The following is a 15190-nucleotide window of genomic DNA, read 5'->3' as shown; positions in this document are numbered from 1 at the left end:
GAACTGTCTTCCAAAGTGGCTGTACCATTTTGGCTTCCTACCAGCAATGTATGAAATTTCTAGTTGCTCCACATCCTTGCCAATATTTGGTGTTACCAGTGTTCTGGATCTTGGCCATTCTCGTAGATGTGTAGTGGTATCACATTGTTTTAATTTGCATTTCCCTGATGACATAAAGATGTGGAGCATCTTATCATATGTTTATTTGACATCTGCTTATCTTCTTTGGTCCATTTTTAAATCAGATTGTTTTCCTATAGTTGAGTTTTAAGAGTTCTTTGTCTATTTTGGATAACACTCCTTTCTTAGATGTGTCTTTTGCAAATATCTTCTTCAGTCTGTGGCTTGCCTTCTAATACTCTGGACATTATCTTTTGCAGGGATGAGGTTTTAAGTCCAGCTATGAATTCTATCTTTCATGGATCTTGCCTTTGGTGTTTTATATGTAGTATCTTACTTAAGAATTTATAGAATAAAAAAAATACAATAACATTGTAGTATGGTTGGGAGCAAAATGTGTTAAATATGTTAAAATGTGTTACTGAGTGTAGGGGAAAATGGAATCATGAAAAAATAATCCAAAATAAGTTATAAAAGGGGGAGAGAAAGAAAGCACAGGCAGGAAAGAGAAAGCAAAAAATAAGATAGTAGATTAAAAATTAAATATATCAGTTGTTACAATAAATGTAAATGGGCTAAACAATCAGTTTAAAATATAAATATATTGAAACTGAATTAATGAAATCCAGCTTTATATCATTTAAAAGATGCATATCTAAAGCATAAGGATACAGAAAGGTTAAAAGGAAAGGACAGTAAGAGTGTGTGGAAAAGAAAGCCGGTTTCTCCTAATTAATATCAGGCAAAGTAGACTTCAAGGTGTTGTAAACTTTCTAAGTCTAAAGTTCTCTCTTGGCCAGCAAGAGAGTGGGATGCAAGATTAAAATATGAGTGATGGCTAATGTCTGAGAAAAGACAAGAGCCCCGAATAAGGGTCCTTGCTCCATATTTATTAAGATCAGAAGGCTTATAAATGTGATGGACGTGCACAAAGAGGCAATGAATCTGTGAACATTAACTCATGGGCATGAGGGAAAAGGGGGTTTTGAAGATACACAGTATTTGGGGTTTGGGTCAATATAAAACAAAATCCTGGTGTTGGGCAGAGAGGCAGATGGTTGTTAATAGTAGACAGGAGGCATGGTGTCTGTTAATCTTAGCTAGCCTAGGGAATAAGACAGATAGGGCAAATAACCTCAGGGTTAACAAGGCACCTTTTCTTTTGCTAATATGCTTCCCTCTGGGCAGATTTACCCACAGCAAGGTAGTCTATAGCCCTATATACCTGTTCACCTAATTTGGTCCTTCTGTCTCATGAAAGCAGCTTTCTGCTATAATACTAAATTGGGGGGCACTTTTGCCCCAAATGCCTAATCTTGCTTACCTCATATACCTTTGTATTGGGGGCCTTTGAGCCCCTCTCTATTCTGGGGCTTCTGCCCCTCCGTCTCTATTCTGGGGGCCCTTGCCCCTCCCTGTTTTATTCTGGGGTGCTTATCTTGTTTACCCACGCTTGGGTGTGAGCATCCTATGGCTTTGTAATTCCTTATGCCATTGGTGTAAGCCCAGGAAATATCTAAACTTATTCCCCACACAAGGCAAAAATTATTACTAGAGTAATTTCATAATGATAAAATTTCAAATCACAAGACATAGCACTTTAAATTGCAATTTAAAATTTTATTTGTATATCCCTAGTAATATAGCCTTAACATATATGATACAAAGTTGACAAAACTACAAAGAATGATAGATGAATCCATAGAGCGAAGTTGTGGTAATTGACAGAATACAAACACACAAAAAAATCATTAAGGATGCAGATCACTTGAATACACTTAATCCAAACCTAATAAACGTATATAGACCATTATGCTCCCAAATTACAGTTTACATATTCCTTTAAGTACCCATAAAACATTGAAGATACTGATTATAGTGGATGATGAAGTTCATTTCCACAAATTTCAAAGAATTGAAATTATACAGGATATACCATATGACCACAGTAGAAACAGTCTAGAATTCAGTAATAATAGATAAGTAGAAAATTCCATCCTGAAATTTATTCAGTTTCTAAAATAAGCCAAGTTAATTTCCGCCTTTGCCTGGAAATTTTTTTTCTATCACTCTTCCCCTATTAGCTTCTCTCAGCCTTTGGTCTCAGTTAAAATTTTATCTCTGTCCAGAGGTATTCTCTGATTAATCCAAAATGGCCTACTAGTTATTCAGTACCTCAGACTCTTGTTTGTTTTCTTAGTGTTACCTGACTTATTATTATTTGCCTGGTTACCCATCCTTGGGTCTCACTCTATATTGCAGATTCTGTAAGGGAAAGATCTGTGTCTGTTCTCTGCTGTTTGCAGTGCTTAGCACAGTGTCTGGCATATAGTAGCTACTTAAGAAGTATTGAGTGAGTGAGTGAATGAGAATGAACATTTCCATAATTTCCTTCTAAATACATGGTGGTGAGGAGGAATATAGCAATACACATGATAGCATCTTTGAAGGCATGAAAGATTATTGGAAGCTCTTTCACTTCTTAATTCCAGAGGCTTTTGCAAGGAATGTAATCAGATTTTGACAAGTGTTTGAGAAGTGTTTTAAGTTTGGGGGTAATTGAATTCTTATTTCCAGACTTAATGTAGTTAACATTTTAACCTCCATGTTTCATTTAGCATAGCTGTAGAAAATTTTACTTAATTAGCCTCCTAAATGAGGAAAATTGTCTGAAAATAGGAAAATGTATTTCAACAAATATTTTGTCCCAAAATACAAGCACAGCTGTATTTAATTAGGCTCCATCTCGAGTCTTACAGTGTACTTGAATTCCGTCTCCCTTTCAGCCTCTGTCCTTCCCACCCTTCGTCCTCTCCCTTGTCCTCCGCTTCCATGACTTTTATTACTTTTTTTGAAGTTATAAGCATAAGTAAATTATTTAGAAGTTAAGAAAAACCACTGGAAATAGAGCTGTAGGTTTCTGATGTTATCCTTAATTATAGTGTAAGAATAAAATAGTTTGGGCCAGATTCTTATAGTAACATACTGTGAGTCATTCTCTGATGTTGTCCAAGATGGAGATTTGAATTGAAATCCCACTGAATTGACTAGTTGGGTTAATCTATACAGTGATTCGCAACCCTGATCATACATTGGAATCACCTGGATGCTCTTAAAAACCACTGATGCCCAGGCCACTCTCCTAGAGATTCTGATTTAATTGGTCTGGGTTCCACACGTTGGTATTTTCAATAATCTTCTTAGGTGATTCTTATATGCAAGCAGGGTTAATAGTGATCTACAATTTTGCTGCTCAAACTGTGATCACTGGACTAGCTGCATCTGTATCACCTAGAGGCAGGTTACACGTGCAGAATCGCAGCCCCTACCCCAGAATTACCCAATCAGGATCTTCACTTAAATAGGATCTCCAGATGAAGTGAGAAGCACTCATCCACAATTTCCACTGGCTTTGTTGAAAAAAACAAATCAACTGAACTTGGGGTTAAGTCTGTACACTTATGCTCCCAAACATGATTCTCATGCTAATGAAGAGGTAGGTGTTACCAAACCTGTTTATGTCAGTTGTATTTGTCTTGCAATTGTAATATTATTGAATTGCTGTAAGTAATATATAATATATAAATCAGTGAAATATGAATGTGAAAAGAAATGTTTTCTTTAAATAAAAATTGAGTTGAGTGCTTTGAAAAAAGCTGCTAAACTCAAACTACTAAAAAATATACTCTTCAATTAGATGTCAGTAAGGCAACTGTAAAATATTGTGGAATAGGATTAGAATGATCCCTCTTTAGATTGCTTGGCAAGGATCTTAGTCCACTTAAAAAAATTAGAAATTATAGGTAGTCCTGTTTTATTTATATAACCAAGTATGCAATGAAGCACAATCAAAGAATCTATACTAAAGAAATATGTTGTACTTCAAAACCTTGGGTTTGTGTTTTAAATTACAATGTTTAGGGTACGTATGTATTGTTGTCTGTGACTTCTCACGTTAACTGATTTCTTTCAAACAAGGGACCAAATAACTATCCAAATAACATAGGGTAAAAAGGCTTCTACTGAATATCTGTGTGACTGTCCTATTTGAATATTAATTGTATTATTCTCTTTCCGAGTTTTTTTTTTTTTTGGTTGTTGTTGTTGTTTTTGTCTGCATAGCAAAATAGTTTTCAAGCTTAGCTGTGTCTGGACAGCTTTTAAAAATAAAGAGGCCTAGGGGCACCTGGGTGGCTCAGTCGGTTGAGCGTCGACTTCGGCTCAGGACATGATCTCACAGCTCGTGAGTTTGAGCCCTGCGTCGGGCTCTGTGCTGACAGCTCAGAGCCTGGAGCCTGCTTCTGCTTCTTTGTCTCCCTCTCTCTCTGCCCCTAACCCACTCACATTCTGTCTCTGTCTCTGTCAAAAATAAATAAACATTAAAAAAAATAAAAGCGGCCAGGTCCTACACTTAGAGATTCTTTGTAATTGGTCTGGCATGCAGCTGGGGCATAGAGTTTTAATGTTCTTCAAGTGATTTTAATATGCATCCACAGTTGAAACCTGTTGGCCTAGCAGGTTGGGAGCATATAAATTGGTTACAAAATCAATTTATAATAAATCAGTTCCAGCTTATATAGGTATCCTGAGTAGATGTCCATTAGGATCTGGGTACTAAGTATATTATTATGATTATTATTCTATTTTATTCTCTGAATGTATCATGAGTACTCTTACCCTGACTTAAATCATATTAAAACATTTCAGTGCTGATTTTTGCATGCTTCTCCACTGAGAAGTATTTCCAGTTATGCTCTTATAAGACGTTGTTCTCCCTTTCTGTTCCCACACTACCTCAGAGTTGCATGGAGTTACTTGTGCCTGTGCTCATCTGTTTCCCATCCTTGGCTAAATGCAGCTGGGAGACAGGAAGGCATCTGCCTAGTACAGCCCTTGGCGGACAGTAGGTTACCATAAATCCTCCTTTCCACCAGGTGTTGCCTTTCTTGCTGCAAAACTCTTTCTGAAAATATTTTGTTTCTCTAGTTTAGCATTTTGTTGCTTTCTGCTTTCCTTTCTCCTGCTCCATCTCAAGTATACTTTTAAATGTTTCTGTCCTCTGCTGCTTCCTCTACTCCCTCCTTCTTCCTCATTGTGCTGCCTCTTCTGCATTTCTGGTACATGGAGTTGGCTCCTTTAACCTTGAGTTTCTCCTATTCCCTTGGCTCATATTCTTCACATTATGGAAGGAGTTATTAATACACCTCTCAGAAAACTGCGTTTAAAATATGTCCTCCTTAAAGAGCTACCCCCCTCAACACTTTGCCTCTTTGTTTTGTGCGTACACAAGAGGTTAAGACTGCACAATCCCTGTTTCAGGGTCTTTACTCGTAATCTCTTAATTGAGCACAGATGTGTGGTTTATATGAAAAGGGTCCTGCTTTACAACACACAAAGCATTTATGTTCAACATCTCCTCACTATAATATTGAAACAACATGTATCTCAAAGGTGTCAGTCATCTGGAAAAATGTTTTCCCGAAAGTTAAACCAAAGATTAGGTGTTCAAGTTTTGACTGAGTTCACTGGATGTTTGGTGGTAAGGAAAGATACACAGAAGGACTGTCAGATGAATTCTAGTCCTGGCTTTGAAACTGACAATGTGTGAACTTTTCCTTATTATAGTTTACATTATGTTTTCTTTGTAAAGTGATAAAACCTGTTGGCTCATGTGTATTCATGCCGTCATTTTCACAGTTTGCGTGTACTGATGCAAATTCTATATTTTTCTCCAAGTTTTACCTCTGCTCATTACATTTATTTTTCTTATCCCCAGAAGACTAAATGAATTGATTACAGTGTCTTTTTAAAAGACTCCATTGTATGGTATTTAAGCCAGGATCAAGAGTAAAGCTACCTAAATGAAATGAAGTTCAGAATATATGTCACTTGCGATTTAAATTGGTAAAATTAAATTAGAGAAAAAAGCACTGACTCCTTCCTTCCAGCTATACACTTGACCTTTTTCTATTATCTTCAAATATCCCATTCTTGTTTTCCCAGTATATAGCCCTGTAACCCAAAGGCTGATTTGGACAGGGTGCTAGAATTTTTGCTTTTGTTCTATTCTGGTAGTTATTTTTATCCTTTGCCTCCTAACCCCTCACTACTGCTAGATTTATGGTGTTTCAGGGTCGTTCTCTTTTTGGAAGAATAGGCTACTGACCTAAATTAAGGCCCCCTAGGAGAAACGCTCTCTGATCCTTTAGAAGCCCAAGGACATGATATATATAAAACAGGACAGGAGGGTTGCACGACTACTCTCAGGATCTCATTTCCTAAACTCTAATATTAGTTTTGCAAACAACTAAATTCCCAAACAATTAATGAGATTTAGTTAAAGGACGCGATCATGTATAATTAATGAATTTGTGAATTATTTAAACCCTCTGAAATTCTGATCGTCTTAAATAGCATTGGCTCCTAAAAATTGGCTTTATGGAGAGGAAGGAGAAGTTCTGTCATCAAAGTGTCCACGCTGACTTCGGTCATACATGTTACCTGGTATTCTTCACGTTAACAAGTTACTGCTCTGGCAGGAGCCAGCTGTTCTTTCATTGGCTGGTAGGCAGAGCTGCTCTCCTTTCAGACGCTTCAGCTCCGTTGCAGTGGAAAGCAAGCTGCCATTTCACAAAAAGGGCAAAATACTTCTGTGAGACTCGATTTATAGAATATGAGAAAGAGGCAAAATCAAAGGATAAGGCCAAATGTAAAGAGAAGTGTGAAGATCAAAGAGGTCCAATGCACTTGTTTTCAGGCTTTTCATCAAACGGTAAGCTGGAAGAGAACTTACCAAGAAATTCAACAAACCCGTAGAGTTTATTATGCAAGGCCAGTGCCGGGTGCTGAATAAGATCCAAAGACAAATAAGACACTGTCCCTGTCCTCATGTAGGAAAGATTAAAAAAAGTGTGTAAGTAACTAGACAGAAAAGGAAAAGTGTGTTCAGTGCTCTAATAGAGATTTAAGCATTGTAGAAGAGGGAAAAATTAATTTTAGCAGTCAGTGCTCAAGACTTTCATTACAACCCTATTGTTAAGAAAGGACTCCAAGTGAGTCCAGATGACAAAAAGAAGATTGTGGGCTGGAGAAATGCAGCATGGCTGAATGGAGTCTTTGAAGAACACTGAAACACTTTTACATTTTATTTTTGCTTGACCCCATAGAACCTTAGCCTGCCTCGTGAATGCATTTATGGTACATTCTTTTTAAATAGCTATAGTAAAAATACAAATATACATAATTATAGTTAATGAGATATTTTCTCATCCAGCAGCTTTGATTTGTATATCACCAACAAATAACTATCATGTTGGCCCAGAATAGATAACTGGCATTGTACATGGGATGTTTCAGAGTCCTCCCAGAGGAGATCAAGATTTCAAAGAAAACCTTATAAAAACCACTACTTTATACAACTCTGCCCTGAATAGACAGCTTAAACAATCTAAAGACCGCTGATACCTGGTGTTTTCAAAGAGAAGTTTAAAGAAATCAGAAGTCTCATTTCTCATCTAAGTGAATTATGCTGGTTTTCTTCTTGGTATCTGTAACTTTTATTTTGTTGGGTTTTTTTTTAATTTTTATTTTTGTTAATGTTTATTTATTTTTGAGACAGAGAGAGACAGAGCATGAATGGGGGAGGGTCAGAGACAGAGGGAGACACAGAATCTGAAGCAGGCTCCAGGCTCTGAGCTGTCAGCACAGAGCCCGACGTGGGGCTCGAACTCACGGATCGTGAGATCATGACCTGAGCCGAAGTCGGACGCTTAACCGACTGAGCCAGCCAGGTGCCCCTTTTTGTTTTGTTTTGTTTTGTTTTATTTATTTATTTTTTTTGTAACTTTTATTTTGTATTGGATCATTTTTAAAGGTGTTGATACCAACTGGGAATTTTAAAGTAGACTCCTATATGTCAATCTAGTAACAAAAAGGAAAAGCTAAATAAATAGTGAGCAAGGAAATATTTAGAAGTGAAATATGATACATTCTTTCAGTTTTTATATTCTAAAATATTTTTAAGATTTTTTTATGTTTATTTTTGAAAAAGAGAGAGACAGAGCACAAATAGGGGAGGGGCAGAGAGAGAGAGAGAGAGAGAGAGAGAAACACACAGAGTCTGAAGCAGGCTTCAGGCTCTGAGCCGTCAGCACAGAGCCCAACATGGGGCTTGAACTCAGAAACTGCGAGATCATGACCTGAGCCGAAATCGGACGCTTAACCAACTGAGCCACCCAGGTGCCCCTATTCTAAAATATATTTTAGGTAAATTTGGATCATTTTTTCTACAGAGGTTGGCAGAAGTTGATTTTAATCTCATTAGAGGGATCTGCATTTTCTCTCTGCATTAATGACCAGTAAATCGGGATTTTAATGTGTGACTTAGGACTTTGAGAGTTTTATTGGCTTCTTTCACTTATCCATTTCTCAATCTGTTTCATAAAACTTGTGTTCACTTTTTACAACTAATGACTTTCAAATGTGCATCTGTACTAGTTCTTGTCTTCCTGTTTCTTTTTAATTGTTAAAATGGGGGGGAAATAAAGTGAAAATAATTCACTTTTGCAGATTCTCTCATAAGTACAGTGCTAGTAATTATGTAATTAGTAATGTTTAATATAGCCTTGGTAAAACATGTGACCATTTGTTACATCATTCTCTTGACTTTCCCCAAGTTCTAATTAATGTCCCCACCTATGGCTGAATAGGCAGTGCGTGGGATAATTCTGGGTGACATAATTCACATAAGCCATGATATGAATGCTGTTCCCTTGGAGTTACTCAAACAGCAGCATATACGAGGGTCACAGGAAATATGCATTTGAAATTGGTTAATATTAATAACTTAAGAGTAGTTGCAGTGTTTTCATGGGGGCCTAGCTTCTTAGTCTGCAAGGTGATAGGCCTATATGAATGAATGAATATCCATCTTCCTCCAAACTTCTGATCTTAAAAATATGCATGTAATATACACTATAAAGCACTTAGCATAGATATATGAAAAATGTAGCCTTATTGATAAAATTCTACTTGAAGCTGGCAAATAATTTGGAATGTAAGAATCCAGAGTTATGTCACAAGAACCTTAATGCTATATGTGTATACACACACACACACACACACACACACACACACACCCCAAAGCCAGCAAAGAATGAAGTCTCTGATTTGAACACGTGAATGCAATTGAATTAAAGAAATCAATGCAGCAAAATGATCATTCCTTTGTTGTTTTATGGAAGTGGTTTCTATTACTTCATGCTCTATTGGGGAAGAGTAAGCAGCCAGATACAGTTCAGTTAGGAATTCTAGAGTTGTTTTCTTTTTTCTTTTCTTTTCTTTTCTTTTCTTTTCTTTTCTTTTCTTTTCTTTTCTTTTCTTTTCTTTTCTTTTTTTCTTTTTTTTTTTACAGTATTGTGGTAGCCACAGTGATTATGATCTCCAAAGCTCTGTCTCTAATGCTTGCAGGGGCTGGCCTTGGTCAAAATCCAGGCATAGCCCTCATCTGCTTTCCCACCTCTCTTTTGACACTTGATTTCTCCAGAGCTTACTTAGTTCCTTCATCTTGCCTTCTGCTTGCCTATGGACCTCATTTTGAGAAGCTACCTCATTTTTCCTTAAAGTGGATCTGCATATTTTTTAAATGTCTCTATTTTTCTCTTCAAATTTATTTGCTCTCTGTTCCACTCTCTCATGCTTTTCTAAGCAAGCTACCCTTGTAAATGAGACCTCTTCATGGTTGAAAGTGAATTAATATGATAGCCACGTGTGCTGGTTGCTGGTCATTCCCGGGTGCCTCATTATCCCACTTCCATTCCCTCTCCTTCCCTGCCCTACTCTGTGCCCCAGGAGCCTGCTGCATTGCCTTGGTATCCTTGCCAATAGGCTTTGGATAGGCTTTGCCAATGGGATGCACTGGCAGGAAATTAGAGGGCAGGAGGAGAGAGAGTTGGCCACATTTCTTCCCTGTTCCTTCCCTGCACGAGGCAGCTTTTCTGGCAATAGCTGTGTCTCTCTTGATTATGGTTCCCTCTAGGCATCTCTTCCCCATAATGCTGACCCAGACTAGGCTCCAGTAAAACCCAGTCCCTGCCCTTGTTCCTCAGCCCTATGGTGGTGATAACTTCCCACTATTGCCAGTCTTGAGTCCTTCACCAGCCCATTTGTTTCCTTTTGTCCTCTTGCAGAAGTTCACCACTCAGTCTCCTGTGTTTACATATAACTTGTGAATTTCTCAAGTATAGGACTTCAATTTGTCTTTTATTATAGTTAGCTGTGGATGAGTCTGTCTGCCCTACTGAATAGTAAGGGCATGCATCATGTCTCATTCCTCTCTGAGTTTTAGTTACCTAGCAGACTGCCTGGCATACACTAAAAGCTCAGTACATATCTGTTAAATGTATTAATAAATTAATATGACTTTTACTCCTTCAACTTATTCCTAAGTCCCAGAGACTTCCTCATGGCTTTTCCAGGATTCCTTGAAGTAGTTTTAGGAAAGATTATAAAATTTCTAAGTTTCTTAACATTTTTCCGCTAAAGAACCCGGGAAAATATATATACCATGATGGCCTTACTAGGTAAGGCCACAGCAACTGATCAATAAAGAAGGCAAAAATCACTCACTTTGGGTTCTCCCTAAGCCAAGTTCACCCTGTTTGTGCTCGTTGCTTGAAAGGAAATGAAGCAATTGTGATCTCATTCATTATTGGACTTTCTCCCTTTGCCAGGCTCCATTTGGTGCCCTATTGTCCCACAAGGTGCCTATTTGAGTCTTTTGAATTAAGAGTTTACAACAGAAGCTGCATCTGCTCTACATGAATATTAAATTATCATAAGACTTTGTATACAGAGAACTTACCCTTGTGTTTTTTACAGTTTCCTTTCCCTTCTGTTCTAAGACTTGGAATATCATTTTTTTTTCCCAACATACCCTTGGACTTGAATAGGCTGCAGTTATCAAGTCATATAATAAAATAGGCTTAGAAACCTTCAAATGGCAAGTACTTAATAGAAGTAAGGAGGTTTTATTTTTTCTCGTGATCATACAAAATGTGGTACTTATTAAGTATCATTGCACACACACTAGGTCAGAACTTGGTGTCTTGAGGTTACTGGATCTCATAAGAAAAAAAGCACAGTTAAAAATTATATGTTGAACAGATATATCTTACAGTCAATCAGGTTCTGTAAGTAAATGCACATGCTATTTTAATTCATAATATGATAGATAGTATACAACTGACACCTCTCTAGTTTCATTTTGAATTTTCCTAAGTGTGTAAGCTTTGGCCAGCCTTTAAGTCACATAATTTATGCAAGTAAGTTATATTCTTTTCTAGCATGCTCCAAAAATTCAAAATCAATTCACTAGTGGTATATATTATGTAGTGAAATTATGTAGTGAAATATATTATGTAGTGAAAAGCGAGTAAGGGGATCAGTTGAAGATAGCATTTTAACAACACAAATGCTTTCCATTAAATGTGCAGCTTCTAAATAATTGGTTAAGTTTTCACTGAAGATGTAGGTTGCTTTACATTTTAAATGAGTATTTGTACAACCATGTATATATTTAATATTAATAAAATTTATCTAATTTCTTTGTTACCAATTATAGGCAACTTGGTACTCTTTTACAATAATGATGCAAAAATCATATTTATTAAAGCAAAGTGCTAAAATAACTTGATACTTTTAAAGGTTATAGGGATATGTGAATTATGAAGAGAGACTTTCTTCAAATTCACGCAAAGGAATTAAAAGAAAATGTACACATCCATTTTGTAAAGTCTGTATAGTTAAAATTAAAAATTGGATTTAATAAACAAGGCCAACAAACTGCTGGAATCTTTTCTTATCAGATGATCCATTCCACTGGTCTTTTTCTAGAATTTATGGAGCTCCATAGCATCCACAGTATCGAGTGCCCTATCAAAAAAGAAAAAAGAAAAGAAAAGAAAAACAATATATAATTGCAAAAACAAAAGTTAGTTCAGAGTCTGATAAAGGGGTTTAAGCCACAGCGGGATTCTGAACGTTTGGTTTCATTAGCTCCAGGGTAGCTGTCTCTAGGTGATGAATTAACATAACTGGTATGAAACCTTCATTTCAAAACAAGCAATTTCTGTTGACGAAACGTTTATATGAATTGAAAGCATTTTGGAAGTCTCAAAAATTTGGTAATTTCTATGTATTTTCACTAATTATAAATTTTTTCCTATTGACACTGAAGTTCTAGTAACATTTTAGCTAACTGTGATGGAAACAAAGCAGACCTAGATTAAGATTTTTCAGCATCCTAAGTAGGGTGCCCTAACCTACATACATTTACAAATTAAATAGTGCTAACCCATAAAATATAAAACTTTATGTGCAGAAGTTAAAATAGCTGCCTTTAAAATTTTATTTTAGAATTCTGTGATGGTATATAAAAAACGCACTTTTCTCATATTTGTATTTTGCCATGATTTATAGCTGCTTCAAGCACCTGCTTGATATCCCCTAAGCGGAACATCATCTAGCAGGCATGAGTCAACTCTCGTGTTTTCAGAGTCTACTTCTGACTTGTCATTGTCCTTATCTTTTTGTTCCTTACTTTACTCTCTGAACTTAATGGACATAACAATAACTGGATCCTACATATGCCTTATGTTTAGATTGAATTTAGGTTTTTGGTCATTCAGCCATTAAGACCATGTGAAATATGATATGAACACCTCCCAACTATTTTTCCAAAAGAAAAATTAAAAATAAATATATATGTATTTTTTATTCCAAAGCAATATGCCAGTTTCAAGGACGGACCTACTTTGAAGGAGAAAGAAATACAGTTTATTCCTCTTCTGGAGTGTGTGTTCTCTATGAATGTAAGGTAAGGAAACTCCTCTTTATTATGTAAACTCAGTGAATATTTCTGTAGAACTTCACCCTTGTAATATCTTGAAAACCTCTAAGGCAAAGAAAAAAATTAAGATAATAATTATAATTCAAATAGAAATTCTCATTATTTTTGCAAACATATAAATGAATGGCTGTAAAATAATTTTCCCAGTAAACAAAAAAATGCTGTTTTGTCCAATTCACGTTTTATGAAGTTGTCTTATTTTTCCAAATTCCAACTCCCTCCTGTGAAGAAAATGTAGATAAAGTTAGACTCAGCCTGTTGTCACTCATGGTTTTTGACCCATGTAGCAAATATCACTTAGTTGAGTGGAAAATCATAAAAATTACCTAATTAAAATTAGCTTTGGATGCAGCTAAGACTGATATTGTTCTTAATCCCTTTGGTAAGAATATTTTAAGTGATTAGAAGGGGAATTCTTTATAAATTTACTGCCATGGTCTTAAGTATGCTTCTGAAGCAAATGTCATTCTTTTTATCACTGCTGTTTGACCTACTATCTGAAAAAGTAAATAGGGTTTCATAAAACTTTTCATTTTTGCTTTTTTATAATGTTATGTTTCTTAACATAAGGTTATATTTCAAGCAATATTCCAGCTGAAGGAAACTGCATATACAGTATCTGCCTTAGGGTTCCCTTTACATTTGATCCTTAATTTTTTTCTTTAAATGCTTCCTGTACATGTTTTTTGGGGGTGATTTAGTATGCACAGATTATCTAGAAAATGAAGATGCTGTTGGCACCACTGATAAACTGTGAGCATGTATATGATTATTCAGTGTTAGGGAAAGGAAAATCCTAAGAATTTTGCCAAGATAAATTGAAAGAAGCCAGCTATATACTTCATGCATCTTAGGTTAGAAGTCCTCTGGGATAAGCAAGGAGGAAACATAAAAGAGGCAAGACTGTGACAGATTTGATTTCCAGAATGAGAGGTCTGATTTCTTCATTCCCATTATAATGTACTTTAGCCACTTCTTTTGGCTTTAAGCTGGCTTTCCTGTAGTGTATAGGTCCCCATCTTAAAGACAAGGGAGCTAAGGTATATGGACATTAACATGAAATACTGATCCTGTATGTCTTTTTTTTTAAATTTTTAAAGTTTATTTACTTATTTTGAGAGAGAGGGAGAGAGAAAGAGAGAGAGAGAGAACAGAGAAGGGGCAGAGAGAGAGAGAGAGAGAGAGAGAGAGAGAGAGAGAGAATCCCAAACATGTTCCATGCTGCCAGTGCAGAGCCCGACATTGGGCTTCAACCCACTAACTGTGAGATCATGACATGAGCCGATGTCGAGTCAGACACTTAACCGACTGAGCCACCCAGGCACCCCAACCCTGTATTTTAAGATGGATTTCCCCCTGTTAACATCCCTACACCCAACACTGTTTTGAGTGAAGTAGGTCCCACTATAAATACAAGGATTGGAAGACTTTGAGATCTAGTAATTCCAAATAAAGAAAAGGGAACTGGAGAAAAGTTACTTCAAGGAAAGTAGAAAATGTTTCTCAGCTGGTTTCTACTGGTAAATTCTAACTTTGAAACATCAGCTCTAAATTTAAAAATCTTGAGGCATTTGAAACTTCTCAGTGTGTTTGTGTGTGTGTGTGTGTGTGTGTGTGTGTGTGTGTGCGTGTGTGTGTATTCTTTTCATCTGATCACTGTGTTTTATAATACTGATAATTATGGCTTAGAAAGTTACTGAAATTGTTGCCAATTTGATTTTAAGATAGCTATAAAATAATTTCATTTAAATTGGGTTATTGAGAAGTCTGTATATAAACAACTCTGGAAATGCCTATACTCTGAAAGTAAATACTGAGTGAATGGACAAATGTTACCTTTAAAAAAATTTTTTTAACATTTATTCATTTTTGATAGAGACAGAGTGAGAGCAGGGGAGGGGCAGAGAGAGAGGGAGACACAGAATCCGAAGCAGGCTCCAGGCTCTGAGCTGTCAGCACAGAGCCCGACGCGGGGCTCGAACCCATGAACCATGAGATCATGACCTGAGCCAAAGTCAGGCGCTTAACCGACTGAGCCACCCATGCACCCTAAATGTTACCTTTTATTTGCTCAAACAAAAGGCATCATTTCCTACCCTCTAATGTTGTGCTGTCCAATAGAAATATATAAGCCACAAATAATCATTTTTATTAGGCTAATTT

General features: G+C 36.5%; 1 protein-coding gene across 4 annotated transcripts in view; it reads left to right on the top strand.

Moving 5' to 3' along the window:
• The window catches only part of NELL2 (neural EGFL like 2), a 338935-nt gene that overhangs the window by 126023 nt on the left and 197722 nt on the right, over window positions 1-15190 (top strand). For all 4 annotated transcript variants that reach the window (XM_043563469.1, XM_043563471.1, XM_043563468.1 and 1 more), the window contains one exon: window positions 12903-12994. In XM_043563469.1, the coding sequence (XP_043419404.1) occupies window positions 12903-12994 (92 nt within the window). The remainder of the gene's footprint in view (window positions 1-12902; window positions 12995-15190) is intronic.

The sequence above is a fragment of the Prionailurus bengalensis genome, chromosome B4, assembly GCF_016509475.1.
Source record: "Prionailurus bengalensis isolate Pbe53 chromosome B4, Fcat_Pben_1.1_paternal_pri, whole genome shotgun sequence".
Lineage (NCBI taxonomy): Eukaryota > Metazoa > Chordata > Mammalia > Carnivora > Felidae > Prionailurus > Prionailurus bengalensis.
Note: the sequence above shows the minus strand (reverse complement) of the source record. Positions and strands in the feature narration are given on the sequence as shown.